The sequence below is a fragment of the Pseudonaja textilis genome, chromosome 1, assembly GCF_049901715.1.
Source record: "Pseudonaja textilis isolate UNSWEBS1 chromosome 1, rPseTex1.2, whole genome shotgun sequence".
NCBI lineage: Eukaryota > Metazoa > Chordata > Lepidosauria > Squamata > Elapidae > Pseudonaja > Pseudonaja textilis.
In genome coordinates this window covers 187,381,363-187,403,781 of record NC_141990.1, presented here as the reverse complement: position 1 = coordinate 187,403,781, position 22,419 = coordinate 187,381,363, and the positions used below count along the sequence as shown (strand labels likewise).

Sequence of the window (22,419 nt, the reverse complement as noted above, 5' to 3'; positions counted from 1 at the left end):
AGGACCCATTTCCCACAGAAAAGAAAACACCAGGAGCCACAAAACCTGGGTGGATGTGGCCAACTTGATGTCACTCACTCCCACCCAATCACATGACCTCCCGCCACGCCTACCCAGGTTGTGTGGCTCCCAGTAATTTATTTTCTCTGGGAAACAGGTATCTGTGTGTATGTGTGTCTCTCTCTCTCATCTCCTCTCTCTCCTCCACTCTCTCTCATAGCTCCCTCTCTTGTGTGTGTTTCCTCTTGAACCATTTCCAAAAACAAGTGAGGGGTGGAGTTGTTGGGGTTTTTTTTCTGATGTTGTTCTTTCTTCTTCTTTGGGTGCTTTTTACCATATGGTTTAAATCAAGAAGTTGAAATCATTTCAGGTTTCCCAGATAAATCCCCCTGCTGTGGCTTCCTGTCACTGAATCCTCCAGCGGCTGGCCCCGCCCCTCACCTTCCCCTCCCACTCACTCCCTCCTCGCCTGAGAAGGCGGCAGATGGAGACTCGTTCCCTATTCCAGAGCGGGAACAAAGCATCCCTCTACTTGCCCCTTCTTCCGGTCCTTCTTGATGCTACATACATTGGGGAGACGTGTGACTTTCTCTCTGCCCCAAGACACTGGCTGGGCCAGCTGCAGCCGATGCTCCACGTCGTAATGGGCTCCAGGAAGAGGAGGTGATGCCATCTCCCCCATTGAGAAGCGCGCTAAATTTAAGTGCACTGTGCAAAGCGCTGCAAGAGCAGCAGGCAGGCCATGGAGGCAGCAAGAGGAATATGGGGAGATGCATGTCTTCCTCTTCGCCCCGAGACACTGACGCTACTGCTCTCGCTGCCTCCATGGCCTGCTTGCTTCTCTTGCAGCGCCTTGCGCAGCACACTTATATTTAGCACGCTTCACAACGGGGGAAACGGTGTCCGCTCCTCCTCTTGGAGCCCATTACAACATGGAACATCGGCTGCAGCTGGCCCAGCCAGTGCCTCAGAGTGGAGAAAGTTGCGCATCTCCCCCAGTGTCTGTGGTGTGCACAGCACCAAGAAAGTCTGGAAAAAGAGGCAAGTAGAGGGGTGCTTCGCTCCTGCTCTGGAATACAGAACGAGTTGCCACCTGCTGCTGTCAGGGCAGGCAAGGAGTGACTGTGAGGGGAGGGCAAGGGGCGGGGCCAAACTAGTGGTGGTATCATCTGACAGGGAGCTGCAGGAGAGGGACCAAAGAGCCGCCTGCAGCTCTGGAATCGCATGTTGCTGACCCCCGCCATAGACAGATGGCTCTGTACCTTTCTTCCAATAATTTTGTACTGCTAAGAGTTGTGAAATACCTGTTCCTGAGCTTTAAATGCTGGTTCAAATACAAGGCAGCCCCTTTGCTCCTGATGAATGGAACGTTGACTTCTTAGTAATGAGAATTGTTGATGGGCTACAGCAGAGGTTTGTAAACTTGGCAAGTTTAAGACTTGTGGACTTCAACTCCCAGAATTCCTCAGCCAGCCATGCCGGTAGGGGAATTCTGAGAGTTGAAGCCCTCAAATCAGGAGCAAAATTGCCAAGTTTGGTGACCCCTGGTTGAGACAATACAGTTCACCTGTCCTGTTCCTGGATCTAAACATTAATGAAATAAAGCACAAAGAGGGAAGTGGGTCTTATCCCATCCTGGTAGAGTAGCAAAGATACTTGTTTGTGGAGATGAAAAAAAATAGGACAGGAAGAACTGAAGGTAGCTTTCTGTGGATGCAACACAATGTGACAGGAGTGATAGATTTGATATTGAGTCTGAATTATTTTCCTATTTATTTTCCTATTTATGGTTGCATATAATGAGACACCTGATTGCTGCTCATGTTAACATGTGGTGTATATACAATAAATTAGAACAGCCTCCTTCCTCTTGATTTTTATCATATCAAACCGTTGAACTTGTATTCTTTCTTAGGTGCAGTTTCTGAAAGAAGGCTGTGGATCAGACAACGTATGCCACAGCAATTTGAAGATGCACTACAGATTTTGCACCAAAGAGGGAAACGAGGACAAATTTGCCTATTTCCCCATGTAAGTCTACAGAAGGAATTAGTAAGAACGTGGTACTCACACTTTTACTCTCCAGTTCTCAGTGATGTGACTCTGTTCTATTTCTCCAGGGAAAACAATGTTCCGGTGCTTGTTCTCAAAGACCAGAAAGAGATCGCCCTTGAAATCACAGTGACCAATAATCCTTCCAGTGCCATGGACCCCCTGAAAGATGGCGAAGATGCTCATGAGGCAAAACTTATAGCAACCTTTCCAGACAGCTTGACTTATTCTACTTACAGGGAGTGGAAGAGCTTTCCGGTAAATCATTCCACCAATTGATGAGGATGTTCAAAGATACTGTGGTTTCACTTAAATTTTGGCTTGATGCAGTTGTTGTTGTTTTTTTAATTAATTCAGGAAAAACTTGTCTCCTGTGGTGCTAATCCAAATGGTTCTCAAGTGGACTGTGAACTCGGAAATCCTTTCAAAAGAAATTCTACCGTAAGTGTGGTTTCTTTTATGAGACGGGGTGGCGCGGTGGTTAGAATGCAGTACTGCAGGCTACTTCTGCTGTCTGCCGACTGCCTGCAATTTGGCAGTTCGATTTTGAACGGCTCAAGGTCGACTCAGCCTTCCATCCTTCCGAGGTCGGTAAAATGAGGACCTAGATAGCTGAGGGCAATATGCTGACTCTATAAACCGCTTAGAGAAGGCTGTAAAAGCACTGTGAAGCAGTGTGTAAGTCTAAGTGCTATTGCTTCTCAGATAATGGGATGACTGAAAATCAGGGTGCTCTACATTTCTGATAGGTGAAGTACAGGTAGTCCTTGACTTACCGACCATAATTAAGCCCAAGATTTCCATTGCTAAGCAAGGCAGTTGTTAGGTGAGTCATGCTCCATTTTACAACCCTTTTGCTGTGTGAATAACCGTAGCTTAATGATCATGTGTTCGTTAACTGAATCTCACTTCCCTTATTGATTTTGCTTGTTAGAAGATCTCTGGTTGCAAATGACATCCCCAGAACCCTGTGATGCTGCAACCATCGTAAATACATGCTGGTTGCCAAGCACTTGTAATTTGATGACATGACTGTAGGGATCCGCTAATGGTCATAAATGTGAGAACTGGGCATTATTCACTTTTTTCAAGTCCACTGTAACTTTGGCTGCTCTGTAAATGAATGGATGTAAGTCCAGGATTACCTGCATACTATCCCCTCATTAAATGACTAAGTTTAAAAATTAAAGTGGAACCATATTTATTTGTATAATCAAACGTATCAAAAATTAAGCAAAGCAGCTACTCCTTATTTCCTATTTATCGTAGAAGTCATAAAAGTAATATTAAAAAAGAAGGGGCATCTTTTAGCAAAAAGTGAGAAGGTGGGGGAGAGCATACATAATGTAAAAAGCTAGAAATTATACAATGCTTGCTGTAAAACTTCTTGCTAAAACATTGGCTTTAGTAAATTTCAGTAACAAATAAGACACTGTCGCCAGTACATCAGTTATGTCTCTCTGATTGTAATCAATCCCAGCAAATAAACCAGTTATGGCATATAAGATTTATGCCTGCAATATAGTGTAATCACTCTTTTTATTCCTTTTCTTAGGTTACATTTTATGTGATTTTAAGTACAACCAAGGTTAATGTCGATACGAAAGAGCTGGATATCAATTTGAAACTGGAAACGTAAGATCTTTTTTTAAAACTGGATTCATCAAGTTTCCTACTCTGTTTCTAATACTTTGATTTGGCTATGAAATAGGTTGTGAACACATCTACATTTATGACATAAAAATAATTAACTATTCCCTGACAGTATCCTTTTCTTACATTTTTGTTGCAGGACAAGCAATCAGACTAATTTGAAACCAATTACTGCGAAAGCTAAAGTTGTTATTGAACTGCTTTTATCACTTACAGGGTAAGTGTCCTTTAGAAATCAGTGCCAGAAACTGTCCCTTTTAAAGGTCATTTTCATATATTTGTATTTTTTTTTACAACAGGGTTGCTAAACCTTCCCAGGTGTATTTTGGAGGTAATATTATTGGGGAAAGTGCAATGAAATCTGAACATGAGATCGGTAGTTTAATTGAATATGAATTCAGGGTAAGTTGGCATACATGAAAAAAAGGTTATTTCCTTTTTTTGGTGATCAAATAAACTTGAAATTTTATACATAGTCTTGCATTTTTTAAAAGATCCTCACTAGGAAGAAGTTAGCCTTTGCTTTTCTGGCAAAACGCAATGCACAGATGTTCAACAGTGCATATAGCTATATCACTGCTTGAAATCAACCAGTAAAGTTGGATGCGTAAAAACAGATAAAAAAAATTGACTTTGTACCACTGCATTTTATATTCAAACTATTTCACATCTTTTAGATGTATCATTAACTGCATATTCCTGAGAAATATTTGAAGGGGTAGGGATGAGGAAATACCCCAGATTGTTTAGTGATTGAGAAATAATACCTTCGAGCATTAAAAAGCTATGTTTATTTTAATTAATAATCATCTCTTGATAGGTGGGTGGTTTTTGATATGTTCTTAGGTCTTCTAATTAATTGCATTTACCCAAAACATTTGTAAATAATGCAAATAGAATACATAGATAGATATAATTCTTTATTGGCCAAGTGTGATTGGATACACAAGGAATTTGTCTTGGTGCATATGCTCTCAGTGTACATAAAAGAAAAGATACATTTGTCAAGAATGATAAGGTACGACAATGATAGTCATAGGGTACAATAAGCAATCAAATCATACTAGGAAACAGTCAATAAAAATCGTTGGAATACAAGCAACAAACTTAAGTCATACAGTCATAAGTAGGAGGAGATGGATGAAAGAAAGGATGGGAGGATTAATAGTAATAGTAATGCAGACTTAGTAAATAGTTTGACAGTGTTGAGGGAATTATTTGTTTAGCAGAGTGATTTTTCCATCTTTAAAATGTCCATCTTTAGGGAGTGCATCAACACTGCATTGAGTCTATTTAATTGGTAGTTTACACCTTCTGTTAAAGAGAAAAAAGAGAGAAGAAAAGAAAGAATCTGAATGAGATGAGAGCTCATTCCATAGTAAATATTGTGGGAATGTATTGACTTAGATTTTAAATTCCCATGATAGGAACAATCACCACAGGATTCTCACAATAGTAATGAAAAAGGAGAGACATTTTTTCCCCATTTTGGTCCATGGTACCCAGTGGTGGGATTCAACCAGTTCGCATCACCGGTTGAGAAGTTTGGTGAATTGGTTGTTGGAAGAAATTATTAGGGCAGAGAACTGGTTGTTAAATTATTTGAATCCCACCACTGATGGTACCTTATAATAAACCTGCTCCAGACAATTGTTGGACTTAAGAAAAAGGAATGGGGAGTGACGCAAAGAGTTATAGGAACTTCCTTCCATCAGCAGGAATCTTTGATGGGTCAGAGTCCTGTTCCATAAACAGAAGGAGCACTAACCAAACTAATGGTGTTTATCAGCCATAGGAATCACTAGAAATACTAATTTCAGTTGTTCCTAGTCCCCAGGACTCACTTGCCCTCAAGCTGCTTATATAAAACAGAATTGTTTTAAAAATCATACATTCAAGTGATTTTGGTTCTGTTAGATTTTTTTCAAAATCAAAGATGCAAGCAAAATAAATGGGTCATGTATCACAACTCACACTGTACGTGATTGTATTGGAAGTTGAGCAACTTAACTTCAACCTGACCTAGACATTTGGAAAAGATTTGTACTGAAGAAGGCTGAAACGAGAGTTTTATACTATCTTGCCATAATAAGTAAAAAGGAAACACATTCATGGTAAATTTAATATTTGCATGGTAGTTTTTTAAGGGTGTCATCTACGAATTAATATGACCAAATGCATGTATTTTGTTTCTGTCAGATCACGAACTTAGGTAAACCACTGAAAACATTTGGTACAGCTTTCTTGGAAATTATGTGGCCGAAAGAACTGAGAGGAGGCAAGTGGTTGCTCTATTTGGTTTCCATTCATTCAAAGGAATTAGGAGAATTACAGTGTACTCCTCAAAATGAAATAAACCTTTTGAATGTTCAGGTAAATGAGTGTGACTGCATATTTTTCAATTAAAATGGCTGTTCTGTGGTGTTTATAAGGGATTGGTGATTGGGTTAGCTTGATCTTGGCTTCTTGAATAAAGAATGAAACACCTGAGGATGTGTGTTTGTTTCCTTGGCACGCTATTTTGGCAAGTCCTGCTGATATTTCACAAAATTGAAATGTATGAAAAAAGATTATTTGCTTTTTTGGGGGGCGGAGGGGTAACAAATAAACTTGAAAGTTCACACACATAGTCTTGCCTTTGTATCTCAATGGCAAGAATGAGCTAGTTTGGTTTAGTAGTTAAGGGACCTGTTTAGAAAGCGGGAGACTGTGAGTTCTAGTCCTTCCTTAGCCAAGAAAGCCAGCTGGGTGACCTTGGGCCAGTCACTCTCTCAGCCCAACCCACCTCACAGGGTTGTTCTTGTAGCGAAAATTAGGAGGATATATGTTGCCACCTTGAGTTGTTTGTAAAATAAAGATACAATACAAATAAAATAAAAACAAATTTCTGGAATGCGGGAAAGGATACCATACAGTATCTGTTAGAGTTAGAAATGGAGAAATGAATAGAAAAGTTTTCCTTCCTTTTCCTTGAGGAAAACCATACCAATGCATAAATAACCTGTGGAATTTTCATACTCCTTGCTTTATAAATTCTGTATGCATTCCATTAAGCAGCCCCCATCCCAACAAGTTCCATCTTCCTGCTTGTGGCAAGTAAACACACAACAACATATTTATATGCTACCAGTATAGTTATTTCTTTGGTCCTAGTGGACCTAAAGCAGAATTTGCTAAGCTCTTCATAACCCAGGATTGAGCTACCTGAAAGAACGTGTCCCATGTCTGAAATGAATATAGCTTATGTCACAATGGCATGGTACTTTTTTGTTGTTGTTTACCCTGCCTTAGCACTCACAGACTTTTGAAAACTATATTGAGATGGAAACTTAATAAAAACTTGTGAACTTGGCTACAGAATTCAATAGTAAAAGTTGCCTTAAACAGTTGTTTCTCTTTATTTTTTAATTATCTGCAGCATGCTTTTATGTTAACCATTTTTGTATGTCTGTTCATATTTCTAGCGATCTCAAAATGCACGGATAAAACGTGAAGTTGCAGAGAAGCAGACAGAGGGTAGCCAAAGCTTTTCTTTGTTTAAAGAAAGAAAGTATAAGACATTGGTAAGCACTTGTTTAACCAGTGACAAATTGCCTTGTCAACTTCCCCCTCAATGTTTATTTTTGGAACCAGAAATAAGACATATGTTCTAAAATAACAGGAACACCTCACTTGCTTTGTTTCTTTGGAATTCAGAGTCTACTAAATGCAGTCTATTGTCAAGTACACATATTAAACTATACTTAGCATATTTAAAACACCCATATTTAAAATTTGCAAACACCCCAAAGAGTTTGCAGGCATCTTAAAGGTGCATAGTTTCATGGTGGCATATTTTTTCTCAGATTAGTCCATACAGTGTTAAAGATTAAAGATTGATTGAAAACTAAATTCTAGTCGGTGTCAACTTGAAACATAAGAAAGCATGTAAAGGCTCCCTATAGCCATTTGGAGTGAGCCAGTTTGATGTAATGGTTAAAAGTTGCTGGGTTAGAAGCCAGGTGATGGCAAGTTCTAGTTTTGCCTTAGTGTGAAGTCAACTGGGTGACCTTGCACCAGTCACTTTTGCTCAGCTCTTAAGAAAGCATCAAGGGCAGATCACTTCCAAAAATCTTGCTAAGAAAACTGCAGAGACCTGTCTAAGCAATTGCCAGGGGTCAAGACTGACTCGAAGAGACAAAATAAATAAATAAGCCATTGGTAAATTTGAAAAAAAAAGGCAGAAAGATAGAAAGACATGGACAGTGTTTTATGAAAATAACCCCCCAGCCTTCTTCATGTACATGTGCATACACATTTATTGAATTTATTCTTTAGTGAAATTAATGAAAGTTGGGCTTTATCCAACCAGGTAATTAGAGCAGTAGCACTAAAATAAACTTGTGACCTCTGTGGCTGCAATCCCTTGGTTCTAATGAGAACATTCCAAGAAATGAAGTGATTTTCCTAGGCCTCCTTGTGACCATGGAAAGCCCTGCCATTCTTGCCTCTTTGATGTTGGTGGTCTTCATGGTTGGATAAAATGGGATGTGCAACAACAGAATGCAAAGAACTTGGAAGTATTCCTGCTCTGTAAATTCCTGAGCAAGCAACAAAATTATGCCATCCATGAATACCTGAAGTGAATTTCACATTCACTGGAACCCATAACATGACGTGGGCCATAAGAAACTCAACAAGGAAAATAAGATAAAAAAACTTATGTTTTTTTCTTCATACATATGTCCTCCTTCTTCTCATTTTAGGATTACTCTATCAATGTCTTTCCATTTGTTTTGGAAAAATAAAAGCTTGTTGTGTCATAGGACTACATGAACCTTGCCAAAAAAAAGATTGTATATCTGCTTTTGAGTTAAAGAGTTTTTTTGAAAGCTTTCTGTGTATTACTTGCAGGATTGCAATGAAGAGGCAAACTGCGTCAACATAACATGTTCCTTGCAAGGCTTAGATAGTAAAGCTGTAGTAGTATTGCGCTCAAGGTTGTGGAATAGCACCTTCCTAGAGGTAGGTTTCATAAACTTGTCTTACACAGATTTGAACTGAGTTCTTGTATTTGTTCTAAACAAAGCTTCTTTTACTACCCTATAGGAATTCTATAAAATGAGCTATCTAGACATTTTGGTCAGAGCTAGAATTGGCATTTCTGCTGCGGATAATGTCAAGCTGGCAAATGAAGCTACGAAAGTGAGTCTGCAATATTTCTCTACTTATGGCTGTTATAAGTATGAATCATTGACTGTAAATCCTCCCTCCCTTCCCACCTACCTACCTACTTACCTTTTCAGTGGGATAGTACAGCATATTCAAACCTAGAAAACGCTTTGGTCAATAATTTCTAAATGTTAATTACGCCTTTTCCTCAAATAGCATTTAGAAACCCATCATTTTCAGAGCTGATTCCCAAAGAAACTCTGTGGTACTGTTTAGGGGAGGCCAATGATTGTGCATTGTTCTTGTGAATTAGTAAAATGTTTTAGATCAATAGTGAGCAATCTAGAAAAAAAAAAGTGACCTTAAAGCCTCCTTCAGAGTGACTCCAATTGCCAAGATCAGCACTTTTCCACATTTTTCAGGAGGAACACTAGTGGAAAATCTGAGCTCCCACAGATTCTAATAAGAGTGTGCATTTACTTAATAAAAAAGTAAATGTAGCAAAAGAAGATAATTCTTCTAGTTTACAGTGTGATTGATAAATAATTTGAAAATAGTTTTGCACTGAAATGTTTTATAATTCAAACGGAGCCTCCAAATATTTGGACTAATTCTTAGCAGGGATGAGAGCCCAACTGCCTGGAATGAAGAATCTAATTAACACATATAAAAATAACAAAGCGGACAAAAACATTGAGTGCTTCAGTATAGAATCAATATTGTAGCACATTGGCTAACTTTTCCCTGTGCAATGACATCTTTTTCTGCTTCTTTTGTAGGTACGAGTTAATGTCTTTCCTACAAAAACGGTAGCTTTATATAAAGAAGTTCCTTGGTGGATCATCTTGGTTGCTATTCTTGCTGGGTTATTAATGCTTGCTTTGTTGGTATTCTTATTGTGGAAGGTGAGTTATATTTCATCAACAGGCTTGTTCATATTTAATTACTTGAAATGTGGGGAGAACTCTTAATCTTCAATTCAATATGAATTTAACTCAAAGTCCCAATAAATTCAGCTGAACTTTATTTTGTCTAGAGATGAATAGGATTGCTATGCTAATGCTGTTCGAATTAGTAAAGTCTAGGTTTCAAAATAGGATACTAAGAAATACGATACTAAGTTTCTTGGGCATCTTTTATGCATGGGCACAGTCAAAAAGCTTTTTGTCAAATAATTTATAAATTATAAATTAATTTATAAATTAATAAAGTAATTTATAGTAATATATGACTATCGCTAAATATTGTATCTTATGATTCTTGATGAATGTATTTTATTTTTTCTTATGTACTCTGAGAGCATATGCACCAAAGACGATTTCCTTGTGTGTCCAATCATACTTGGCCAATAAAAAATTCTATTTTGAATATTGAATCAAAACTACATTTATTTACATTTCACATAATGCTTGTCTCTTAAGATCAAGATCTGACTTTTTGCAGAAAAGTAGCTGTTTGCCTCTAGGGGAGGAAACATGTCCCGGTTGCTCTGACAAGCATTATATATTTATTTCACATTCTCAAAATAATGATTAAAAAGGCTTGCCCATCTATTGAGAGCTACTGTTCAGGGTTCATAACAGAAACATTAGAGCATACAACAAAGGAGTTAGCTGTAAGGGGAAAATTATAACCCCAAGTCTATTGTAGTTATTTTACAAGACAGATTTTTAACATTCAGGTAGAGAGCAGTCAAATTATTTCAATCTTTTCTCCTTTTTTTTTCTTTTTCCACATTAGTCCCTAATATTAACCAAGTGCCTTGCTTCCTTATAGTGTGGTTTCTTCAAGAGAGATAAGAAAGATCATTTTGATGCCACATATCACAAGGCTGAGATCCATGCTCAGCCATCTGATAAAGAGAGGCTTACTTCTGATGCATAGTATTGATCCACTTCTGTAATTGGTAATTGTTTTTTGAATTTATTAGCTGCAGGTTGGTTGCCGTGGCTAACGACTCAAAGCTTGCTGCATTTGTTCTGCTGATTGCCTCGTTTCAAAATATCAATTCTTTTTAATGCTTGCTTACATTCTTTAGAATAACTTTTCTCTGTGCACGAATATGCCAATCTTTCTGTCAGTTGTTTTTTTTTAACTACCGCACTGTTTACTTATGCATTTCCCCTTCCACTCTGGGATTTTCTACTTAGGGTTGATATCCCAGTCCTAAATATGCTGGGCCATGGTCCAGGAGACTAAACAGATCTCTGGAACCCTCTTCTGATTTTTCTATGAAATGAGGAGGAAAGTCCTGTGTTAAGCCAAACTGCTGGCTTTCAAACTGTGTTCCAGAGAATGTTGGCTCAGTTCTTTGAGAAGTCGGGAAACTTGAACAAGCTTTTCCAGAAAAACAACTTGCCAGCAGCTAATGTCCAAGCAAAATTTTTGAAGACTGGTCTGTGACTCGAGTAAACTGTTGGTCCTTCTCAGAGGATGGTCCTAAATCTCCTATAATAGCACACTGGGACTCACTAGTGCAGCACTCACCAAGCTTTTTGGCACCAAGGACCAGTTTCATCGAAGACTGGGGTGGGGGGAAAGGAGCATGCGACCTAGACCAGCCATAGTTTATGGTAGGGTTCCCTGTGCAGCCTGGTTCCTAAACCAGGGGTTGGGGACCTCTTCCCTAGCAGTGAAATGAGGAAAACACTTTCCCAGAATGAAAGTGCTGAGCTAAATTATCATTTCCTATCAAACAACCAGACACACCCATCTTTCTTATCTAGTAACAGCACGTTCATACTTAGGGTTGAAATATCTTTGAGTGTTCTTAAAACTATGTGTGTGAACACTTACCTCTTAAAAGACAAAGCAACACGGAAGTGTCTGAATGTGAAGGCTGAGAAACCACAATTCTAGTTTTCATACAGGAGTTAATGAAACAAATCAACGGAATGAATTCAAACCTATCTGGATAGTCTTTCCAACGTTTAGATAAATGCATACGAAAAGGAGACCGTATAGTAATAATATTAGGAAATAAATATATCACCGTTTAACTATTTAACATTTTCTATTTTGACTTGTGCAGGAACCACAATCCAATCCAATAGTTAATAAGTTTCTGTGCTAAAGCTCTATTGAATTTAATAGAGCTTTTCTCAGATATTATATATAGAACTGTTATAACTATGTCTACCTCCAGATTTAAGCATCTATATTTAAAGATTTAACCATTGTTGTCCATAATTGTGAATCAATGATAAGCTTCAGTAAGATATGGACTGTGTTTTGAAATGCAAGACAGATTTTTACTTTTTTAGAGAGCAGGTAATAGCTTTATTAACACAAATGCATGCTGAAAGCCTTTACTGCTGTGGTTGCTCTTTCCAATATAAGGCAATTGTCAATTCTCAGTTTTTACGAAACTTTATTACAGAATTTTTATTTTATCTGTACTTGGATCTGCATTTCTTTCTCTAAAGACTGCCTATTGCATGCTGGCTAATGTTGTGTATACCTTTGAACGCATAGATATAAATGTGCATTGCACTTGGATTGCTGAAATGGCCACTTTCTTTTGCTGCTTTATGTTTAAAGAAACCAAAATGTTCCAGTTAGGAAGATTCCACAAATTGATCAACATTTATTTCTGTGATCAAGTCTTCGCTACAACAGTTATACAGTAAAGTGCCATGTATGGGTTAGAAATACAGGTTGTATGTTGACCAAATGGGTTGAAGGGCAGGAGAAACATTGGGAATTTTAAATAATTAACATGACAAAAAAAAATCTTATGACATCCCTGGTGATAGTCCGAATAATGAGCATCCTTTTGACTAGTTATTGATCCAGGCCACTTGAAAAACAAAGAGAAGGGGTGGTTACTATATGACCTATCCTCTGAAGATCTAGTAGTCTTGTTGGCTGACATTTCTTGTACATAGGGTGAAAGAACCCGTGGGCCTTGTTAGTAGAAAGGAATATGATTCATTGTAATTTTAATAATAATAAAGTGCAGAAGAATCATGGGGAAAGTGAAAACTGGAACTGATTACAAATATTGGAAAATATGTGAGTAAACAAGGGTGCTCAGCTAGATAGATGGAGACCTGCATGAGGTTCTCTCTGATGTAGCAAGGCAGTGCTGCCTCTTTTTCTCTCAGAACTGAGCCCCTTGGCAATACCCTCTTCCCTATCCAAGCCTTCATGCAATTAGGTATAATTTCCCAAAGCAAGCTCCATAACAATCCCCATGCTTGTGAAAATTTGCATGATGACAGGAAGGTGTAACTCAGTGCGAAGAAAATACTGCAACATTCCTGAACTTTCTCTCAGCCCATTTTTTTTTTTTTTGCATGATAAGGGGAAAAAGAAAGCCTAGATCCAGAGCTGGACTGATATTTATGTTCATTCATGCCAAGAACAACACTATAGCAGCACAAATTGGATGGCTGTTACAGTCCCCATCTTTCTCCAGTGTCTCTGTCCCTTAAAATAATGTTTTGGGATAAGAGGAGATGAGAGCTACCCGAACAATACTTTTATGTGTACCTGCCTTAAAATTAACTTTGAACTTAAGTTCTGGCAGGTTGTCTGGGATCTGGATTTTGGCATTTGGCCATGGTGCATTCTGATGCCAGGCCTGTGTTAATTTTGATCTCTAGTCTCCATCATCCATAGATTCATAGGAATAGATCCCCAAAGGTATGTGTTATTGGGTATAAATCAGAAAGTGAATGATCCATTTTTTATACTTTTACTGAGCCAGGACAATTAGGTATGGTTCTATACTGTGGTCTAAGCAAGGTTTGATATATTTGGGGTGGCCTTTAATTTTGACATATTTTGACATAAATATCCACAAAAATATTACCAAGTATTAACAAGAGATTTTACTTTTGTAAAATAAATTTGAGATGTTTTCCTAGCAAGCTTAGATTGCAATCTTGGGTGAGACTTTTTCCTAGCAAGCTTAGATTGCAATCTTGGGTGAGACATCTGATATTGTATTTGTCCCTCTCTTTAAATGTATGCTCTGTGACAATATATTTCTTCAAGATAGAGATAAGGAGTTTGTAGTGCAACGTATCTGGGGGCCTCCAGGTTGAGTAAGACCAGATGTGTTATAAACAGTGATCATTGTGACATTTTCTCTTCCTTCTTATAGTGCGGGTTCTTCCAGCGTTCCAGGTACGATGACAGCATCCCCCGCTACCATGCTGTAAGAATTCGGAAGGAGGAAAGGCAGATTAAAGATGGAAAAGTTAAAGAGAACCACACAAAAAAACAATGGATCACAAAATGGAATGGAAATTAAAGTTATTCCTAGGGATCCCAGCTGAACTTTAAAAGGTTGAATGGATTTTAAGATGTCTTTGAGCAACATGATGAATGCAAGTGGAAGACCTGTTTGGTTTATAAATATTATTTTCATATCAAAGTTGTTTGGTGTTACAGATCTAAATTTTAAGACTCCCTAAACCAGCTTCTATGCATTAAATAATCTCTCGTCTTTTGGAAAGAAAAAAAGCAGTTAAAATCCAAATTATTAACCCAGAAAGGGATAGATTTACTCTTCTTTTGATGAAATGGAGCTGTATGAATTTTTCCCAGTTGGGGATATATTTTTTAGCTTCCAGCTTAATCTTGAGAGCACTTGGCTGCTTTTGAGAAAAAAAATTAACACAATGAAACTGGTTGTCTGGGCAAAGACATGTGGCCATGGTCTAAAAGAAAAGGGAAGCACCCTGAGTTGTGTGGTTTGTTAGAATGCTCTTGGCAAAATTTGACTGAACTGCACAATTACTTGTTATTTCCAGAGTCTGAATTACGTGTTAGGTCAAGCCTTAAAGTTGTTTCTTTGATCCCACCTTTCCTGCATTGCTGAAACTTCTCTCACCAAAAGCAAGATAGCAAGATAATTTTTCCTAACAACGAATGGACATGTATTTCGGTATATTTGTCTACACTATTTAAATATCAGAAGAGAATACTAATATTTTGTCAGGAAAATTCTATGGAATTCCAAGCGAGATAGAAAGTAATGTAACCTATCATTCTTTCTCATTTGTGGATAGTTACTTGACCTTGATTTTCTTTTCATCACTGAATATTTAAAATGAAAATGGGGGCTTCAAACTTGTCTGCCCATCAAGATACTAAGATTTATTTCCTATCTCCAAGCCCAGAATATGTTTACTTTAATCCCGCTAATTTCATGGTTGACTGATTATTCAGAAGTGAGATATGGACATATGGACAGAAGTTAATAAGTTACATTAATAGGCTAAACCATGACATTAAAAACTGGTTCTAACATCAGGAAGATTAGCTTGTAGTATGTAACTCTGTTCAGTTTTAGGAACTGCACTGTTTGGATTTTTTTTTTTTTGCTTTTAAGGGGTAAATTGCTGGAAAAAGTGCATATTATGGGAAGCAAACATTTGCTGATATTTGTAACTTTGGGGTCTTTTTGTTGTTGTTACAGTAGATACCTGCTAGTGAACGCTTCTGGATCTAGACTTAGTTGAATTTTGATCCTGTTTGAAACAATGGGACCTAACTGCAACTAATTTCATCTGGATCCAACTCTTTATATTCATGAATTGATGCAATGATGTATGACTGAATTTCTAAAGGAAAGCTCGGTGATCTTATAATCATGTTCCCACAAAAGCCTTATTGTCTAGAAAGAATAATTTATGTTTCTGTGTAGGGAGACCTTGGCATTCTGCATCTGTTTTAAAGGCACTATTTTCTCTGATTATTGTACTAATATAGTGTGCAGAAAATCTCGCCATTGCACACAGTGATATGGACATGTGTTTTTCAGGTAAATTTGCAGTCTCTAAATCTGCTAATACTGTGTTCTAAGACTAGTGTGTGAGCACCAGGCTTAAAAACAACCTTTAATGTGCAATAGGTCATGCTTTAGTAATGTTTTAAAAATTAGCATTACTGAATGTTGCTTACACCAAATATATACAGATTTTTCCAATGATGATGTGTGTACGGATTAATAGATTATGGTCTAATTCATTTTGTCAACAATTGTGTACTAGAGAGCAGGTCACTTTTACCTCTGAAGACGGCAGCCACAATTGCTGGCAAAATATCAGGATACCAAAGAATTAGACCCCATTCTACTGTATTAGCCCCACAGCTAATTAACTCTGGATTAACGCTGGATTAACGCTGGCTATGAAAGCCTGCATTGATATGTATGCATAGGTTTTGTCTTTTTTAAAGCTTGAATATTGGTTGTACTTTTTGTATATACTGTAAGTCATTCTTATATATTTATTTTTACCATAAATCTTTGTCTTTAACTAATGGTTAAGCCAAAGATTTTTGATTAGTGAGCAATAGCATATCAAGTTCAGTGAATAAAAGTGAACTTTTTTCCACCAAATGTGCCAATAACTTTTTAAATTCCAATGACTAGAATATTCTCAGAAACCTCTTCTTTACGCATTTCTAAATTATGTACTAGAGATGTATCTTCTAAGTAATTTGTGTGCTAATGCATACTTACAGATATTTATAGAAGTTTTATATGACTAACTTAATTGAAAATATAGCAAGTGCTTATTGGATTGAGGAGGGGCAAAGGTTTTCTTTGTTCTGTGTTTGGAACAAGGTTAAATAGTACAGAAGCTATAGCACTTGAACCAAAATATAAATTCACTAAATTAACTGTGGTATTTTAATGGATGGGTTAAGGACTACTGAGTAATTCCTTCATTTCTAAAATTTAAGAATAGTTCCATACAACAGTAGCCATTTGAAACTTGTAATAAATGTAATTGTGGTCTTATCATATCAAAATGTTGGTACTGATTAAGTACTATACACATATGCTAGCATCTACAGTATATGAAATTCCAATGGTCCATCAGAAGGTAAATTTTGGAACTGTGCAATGCAGGGCGTTGCAATTTAATTCCATGTAGAGTATTCAGAGCACATGGACTGAGCATCGCACTATCTGTAGCTCTATAAAAGTACTTTTCCGGTGAGGAATTCTCCATTTGTAGTCTTGTGTGCCTTGAAGTGCTTTCTTGGAATCAAATGCAAAACATAGCACAGTGCTAACAGATGTTATTTAACAAAAGATATAAACTATGCAAACCTGTAAGTATTTATCGTAAAAAAAACAGGTATTCACGAAACAAACAAAATGTTAAAAAGTTATGGTATTTATGTAGTTACTTACCAAGCACATCTAAATTATAGTAAAGTAACCAAAATATCTTTACAAACCCCAAGGCATGTCATAACTTTTGTGCACCTTTAATGTTTGGAAATTGAAAGTTGAAAAATTTGACATGCCTTAAAATATATATGTCTTTTGCTGTGTAGTTCAGTATAAAAATATGTTGGTTTGGTGCAAAATGACAGTTTGTTCCAAGGTTTGGTTTCTAGTTATTAATGTCAATTTCTATCATTCCACTTTTTATGGTTATCCAGATACCTTTTTGACCATACGTTTTATACAAATTATTTTTCATAAAGCTTTTTTAACTTAAAAGGTATAAGCTCTTTTTTGAAGCTCCAGGTACAAATGTGGTGCCTGACATTAATTCACTAAATGCTGCTGTTTTGTCTCCTTCATCCACTTTATTTATATGTGGCCCATAAAAATAATCCCACAACCTTAGTATGATGGATACGTTTTATTTAAAACTCCATCTCTGTAAATAGGCTTATTCAATCTAAAAAGTAACTGAAACACTACTATACTTTTTCATTAAAACTGGTTATTCTGGTGATTTGTCTGAAAAAAATAAATATGTAATCAATAAGTAAAAATATCATCTTGAGTCACATCACTGGTATATATTTATTTTCCACATTAATTGTTACTAACATCTAATGTTGCATCATGCCTGAAAATTACATGTGGATATGTCAATAAACGTGTGAAATAAATTTTGTATGAAAACATTTTCTATGCTGGTAGTAATTATGTACTAGATCAGGAGTCCCCAATCTTTCAGACCTAAAATTCATAATTTTAAATCCCGTGGACCACTAATATGAATCCAGTGCGCCGCTCGATGAAGCACCTGGTGACGGGATGGGATCCTTCAGGCACTTAGCTTGGCCGTCTGTTTCTGCAACCTTAAACACTCAAGAGCCATATGGATGTTTCCCACAGAAAACAAAACACCAGGATTTCTCATCTTTCTCTCAATATCTCTTTCTCTCCTCTCTCTCCTATCTCTCTTTCTCTTCCTTCTCTCTCATCTCTCTCAAGATCTCTTTCTCATCTCTTTCTCTCACCTCTCTTTTTCTCTCATCTCTTTCTCCCATCTCATCTCCGTCCTCTCTCCTCTCTTTCTCATCTCTCTCTCATCTCTCAATATCTCTTTCTCATCTCAGTATCTTTCTCTCATCTCTCTCTCTCTTTCTCTCTGTCTCTCCCATCTCTCTCTTATACCTCTCTTTTACTCTCATCTCTCTCTCATCTGGGCCAGCCAGTGTTTTGGTGCGGAAATGAAGTCGCGTGCCTCCCAGTCGTGCAACACCAACAAGGGCCGGAAAAACACCTGCGAGACCCAGCAATGAGACCCAGCAAGAAATGAAGCTTTGCTCCAGGCCTGCAACATGGAGCAACTCTCCCTTTTCAGGCAAGGAGTTGAGTGGAAGGGGATGGCAAGAGGTGGGGCCAGCCAGTGGTGGATTCAGCCAACAGGAAGCCACAGCAGGGGGAAGAAGCTACAGGTTGCTGATATGTGTTGCTTCGGCCCGCCTGCGCTGCCTCCCCCACCCCCTCTTGCCACAACAGCACCATTACCTCATTCCAGGTGGCGAGGGTTGCACTGTTCCTTGCACCTTACACTTCCTGCAAAGTTGCAAGCTGCACATTCCTCCCTCTATGGCTGAGATTTCCAGCCCAACCATGAGCTGCCTGGTTGGTCCCATAATCCAAAACTCTAGGACTTGCCCATTGGTCACCCTGGAGCTGTTCCTCCACCCGGGTGCACTGCAGACCACCAAAAGTTTCTCACAGACCACCAGCGGTCCTCTGTACTAGATAGTTACTTTAAATGTCTGTATACTTACCTAAATTTGGAGGGTTACATCATAGGTTCTATAATTCTTTTGGATTTGGAAGCAATACCCACATAATAACAACATTAAGACTTAACTCCAAGGTAATAAAGATAGTTCTTGTTGAACGACCTATTATTGAGCAAATGTTTGAAATTATGGTGGTTAGTGTGCAGTACTGCAGGCTACTTCTAACTGCCAGCAACCTGCAGTTTGGCAGTTCAAATCTCATAGGGCTCAAGATTGATTCAGCCTTCCAGCTGTCCAAGGTGAGTAAAATGAGGGCCCAGATTGTTGGAGGCAATATTCTGACTCTGTAAACTGCTTAGGGCTGTAAAAGCACCGTGAAGCGGTATATAAATCTAAGTGCTTTTGCTATTATGGTGCTGAATGAGAGGGACTTATGAGGATTCCTTGCACTTGTGGCCATTGTGTTGCCATGGTCATGGGATTGTGATTTAGTTGGTTGGTAACAGGGTTACAATTACAACAGTTGCAGTGTCCCATAGTGACATGGTCTTCATTTGTGACCTTTACTGCTGACATCCAACAAGCAAAATCAGTGGGGAAGTGGACAGGAAATTGAAAATGGTGATCATGTGAGCTTGGGACACTGCAACTGTGCAGGATTCACCTAATGACAGCAGTAGAGACTGCAACAACCACCTCTATAAGTCAATATAATCAGGTGACATCCCACTTTATGACCGTATTGCTTGGCTACAGAATTGCTAACTGCAATACCATTGTTAAGCAAGGATTACCTGTATATGAAAATAATATAATCACATAAGACAGTAAAGGGAATATACAAGAATATTGAAGAATATAAGCCAAAACAGCAATAATGGTAAAGTTTCCCTGTCCCAGTCATGCCCAACTCTAAGGAGCGGTGCTCATTTTGATGAAAGACATTTTCTATGGCCATACATCAAAGGCGTACAAAACATTGTTACCTTTTGACTGAAGTGGTACCTATTAATCTACGTGTACTTGCATGCTTTTGAACTGCTAGGAGGTCAGGAATTGGGGCAGGAATGGGTGCTGACCCCGTTGCATAGCGCTTGGGTTTGGCAAGCTATTAAACACAAGACAACTATTGCAAATATTTATCTTCCAATCAGGAACATGGGAAACATAATGACTGGTCAATCTTGAAAGGTCAGCAAATGTGTAGCAACCTCCCGATTAGGTCTTCATTGTAGCTCCATTTCATGAAGCAAGGGAGAGGGTGTTGACTATTTTATATAGGTTCTGAAGCATAATTAAAATACCAACTTTTGAATGGCTTTGTGACTGGATTTTACGAACAACGAGGCAATCAAGGTTCACGGCCGAAGAGCCTTACCAAGGAAGCAGGTCTCAAGGGTCCTAACTTTGAGAACATCCCAAATTAAGAAGTATCTATTTCTCAAGGTTGATTGAATTGAAGATGAGAAAAATTATCCCATTCTATACCAATGTCTCATCAATTACACCAGGCGTCCCCAGGAACTGGGCTGCGTAAGTGCCACTTGCGTCAATGGAGTGTACATGTGAGTGCACCAGAGGTGGTATTCAGCAGGTTCTGACCAGTTCTAGAGAACCGGTAATGGAAATTTTGAGTAGTTTGGAGAACCAGCAAATGCTACCTCTGACTGGAGATTTTACAGTATCCTTCCCCTGCCATGCCCACCAAGCCACACCCACAGGACCGGTAGTAAAATAATTTGAATCTCACCACTGGAGTGCGCCCACAGAACCACCCCCTCTCTCCCATCCTGCTGTCAGTCCACAAAGCCGGAAAGATTGGAGACCACTGAAGTACAGGACAAAACAAAATATGGCCCTTAGTAAAATAAGACCTGGTTGAATTCTGCACTATATACTGAACTATTTATATGTAAATGTAAAATCACATAGAGTTCTATGTACCACGTGTCAGGGCTCCAAATCAACCCCCATTTAAATCATAAGTCTCTAGCCACATCTCTCAGAGTAAAAAAAAAAAAAAGATTTATTAGAAGTGGCCATTTTGGCGTTAGCTGCATGCAGCTGACACTCAAATACAGAATTCATTTCCCCCTTGAGCCTGGTCTTCCCCCAACCCCCTGGATGTATATTCTCCAATGGGACACATCCATAGCCAAGAGTCATCAACCATCCTCTCCAATAATATTTTTGTGCACCAACAACTTTGGGCTGCCCAGGCGATTATCTGAGGCACTTGAGGAATGCACTGTTTACCCCCACTCCCTTTCTGCTGGCAGCTAAAAAGACCAAAGGAGTATATTTTTAGTTGACACCACGCACCTAAAGAAAAGAGGAGTACACCACTATCCAATTTCTCCTTGCCTACAGGAGGCTCTGCATCAGAGCTGTCAAACTCCTGGCCCATGGGCTGGATGCATCACATGCTGACCATGCCCACGCCCAGTTTAGCAAAGGGGAAAAAAAGTCCCAATGTCACGTGACACTGCTATGATGACATGAGTTTGACACCCCTGCTCTACATAATATGTATAGCAAAACATCTATCTAATACAGCTGTGATATTCGGGCTATAGCAAACATGGAGCTATATTCTGCTAATAAAGTATGAGAACATAAATAAATTAAATATTTAGATTTAGATTGGGAACCTCTTGCATTAAAAACCAGCAAGTATTAAATGCATAATTCAAATAGCTTATATACCATTCATCTATTTTAGTAGACTTGGTAACAAACTTTCTGTCTAAAATACTATTCAATTTATTAGTTTCATTAATGTCACACAATTACCCTTAACATTATATAGGCATAAAAAATTGATATTGAATAATGGCTTTTTTTTCTTAGCAATAAACAAGACAAATCAGGAAAAAGGGATCTTTTTATAACATTGTGATAAAAAGCCATTTATTGTTATCTCGGCTTTTTGTTTTATAAATATTCTGTATCCTTGTGAAAAAGTTAAAGACGCAACTCATTTGTTAATGGTGCAAACAATAAAACCATTCTACATTATCATATTTTTTCCATATTAAGGAAGATTATAGCCACATTTTAAAAATGTATCTTTAAAATAGATCTGACATTTTACCTCATACATCTTTTTGAAACAAAATTACTGATTAGGATGTAACATTTCAGTTATAAAATATATTATCTTTTGCAAGTATTGCAGTGAAAAGCTTATCTCTACATTTGATTACCGGTAAATAGAAGTAAGTCTTTCTGAGTCTTGGTGAGTCAAATCTTTTCCTTCTGTATAAATTTAAAAAAAGTATTTCCATAAAAAAAGTTCTTCACATTCCTAAATCTATTTCATTACTTGAGATACAGGTTTAGCCAGAAATTTTTGGAAAGTCTCTTGGGATATTGCACATAATATTGTTACATCTAGAGGGTTTTTTTGTCCAATCTCAGTTTTTTTTTATGTCACAGTAGTTACTGAGGACTAAGAATGCCTTTTTACAGAGATCCTCACAGAGGACTAATTATTGAGATACGGCTTCAGAATCTTTCATAAGATTTTGGTGATTATAGAGTTATCAAAAAAGTTACTTCTTAACAGACAGGATAATAGTAAGCTAGCTATGA

General features: G+C 37.9%; 1 protein-coding gene across 1 annotated transcript in view; it reads left to right on the top strand.

Moving 5' to 3' along the window:
* Positions 1–17,745, top strand: part of ITGA6 (integrin subunit alpha 6) — a 65,339-nt gene extending 47,594 nt beyond the window's left edge. The window contains exons 14-26 of the mRNA XM_026697052.2: positions 1,916–2,031; positions 2,121–2,310; positions 2,410–2,493; positions 3,608–3,687; positions 3,845–3,922; positions 4,005–4,107; positions 5,905–6,078; positions 7,170–7,268; positions 8,599–8,709; positions 8,794–8,889; positions 9,636–9,761; positions 10,633–10,762; positions 13,967–17,745. Of these exons, the coding sequence (XP_026552837.2) occupies positions 1,916–2,031; positions 2,121–2,310; positions 2,410–2,493; positions 3,608–3,687; positions 3,845–3,922; positions 4,005–4,107; positions 5,905–6,078; positions 7,170–7,268; positions 8,599–8,709; positions 8,794–8,889; positions 9,636–9,761; positions 10,633–10,740 (1,365 nt within the window). The 3' untranslated portion in view covers positions 10,741–10,762; positions 13,967–17,745. The remainder of the gene's footprint in view (positions 1–1,915; positions 2,032–2,120; positions 2,311–2,409; positions 2,494–3,607; positions 3,688–3,844; positions 3,923–4,004; positions 4,108–5,904; positions 6,079–7,169; positions 7,269–8,598; positions 8,710–8,793; positions 8,890–9,635; positions 9,762–10,632; positions 10,763–13,966) is intronic.
* The last annotated feature ends 4,674 nt before the right edge of the window (positions 17,746–22,419 follow it).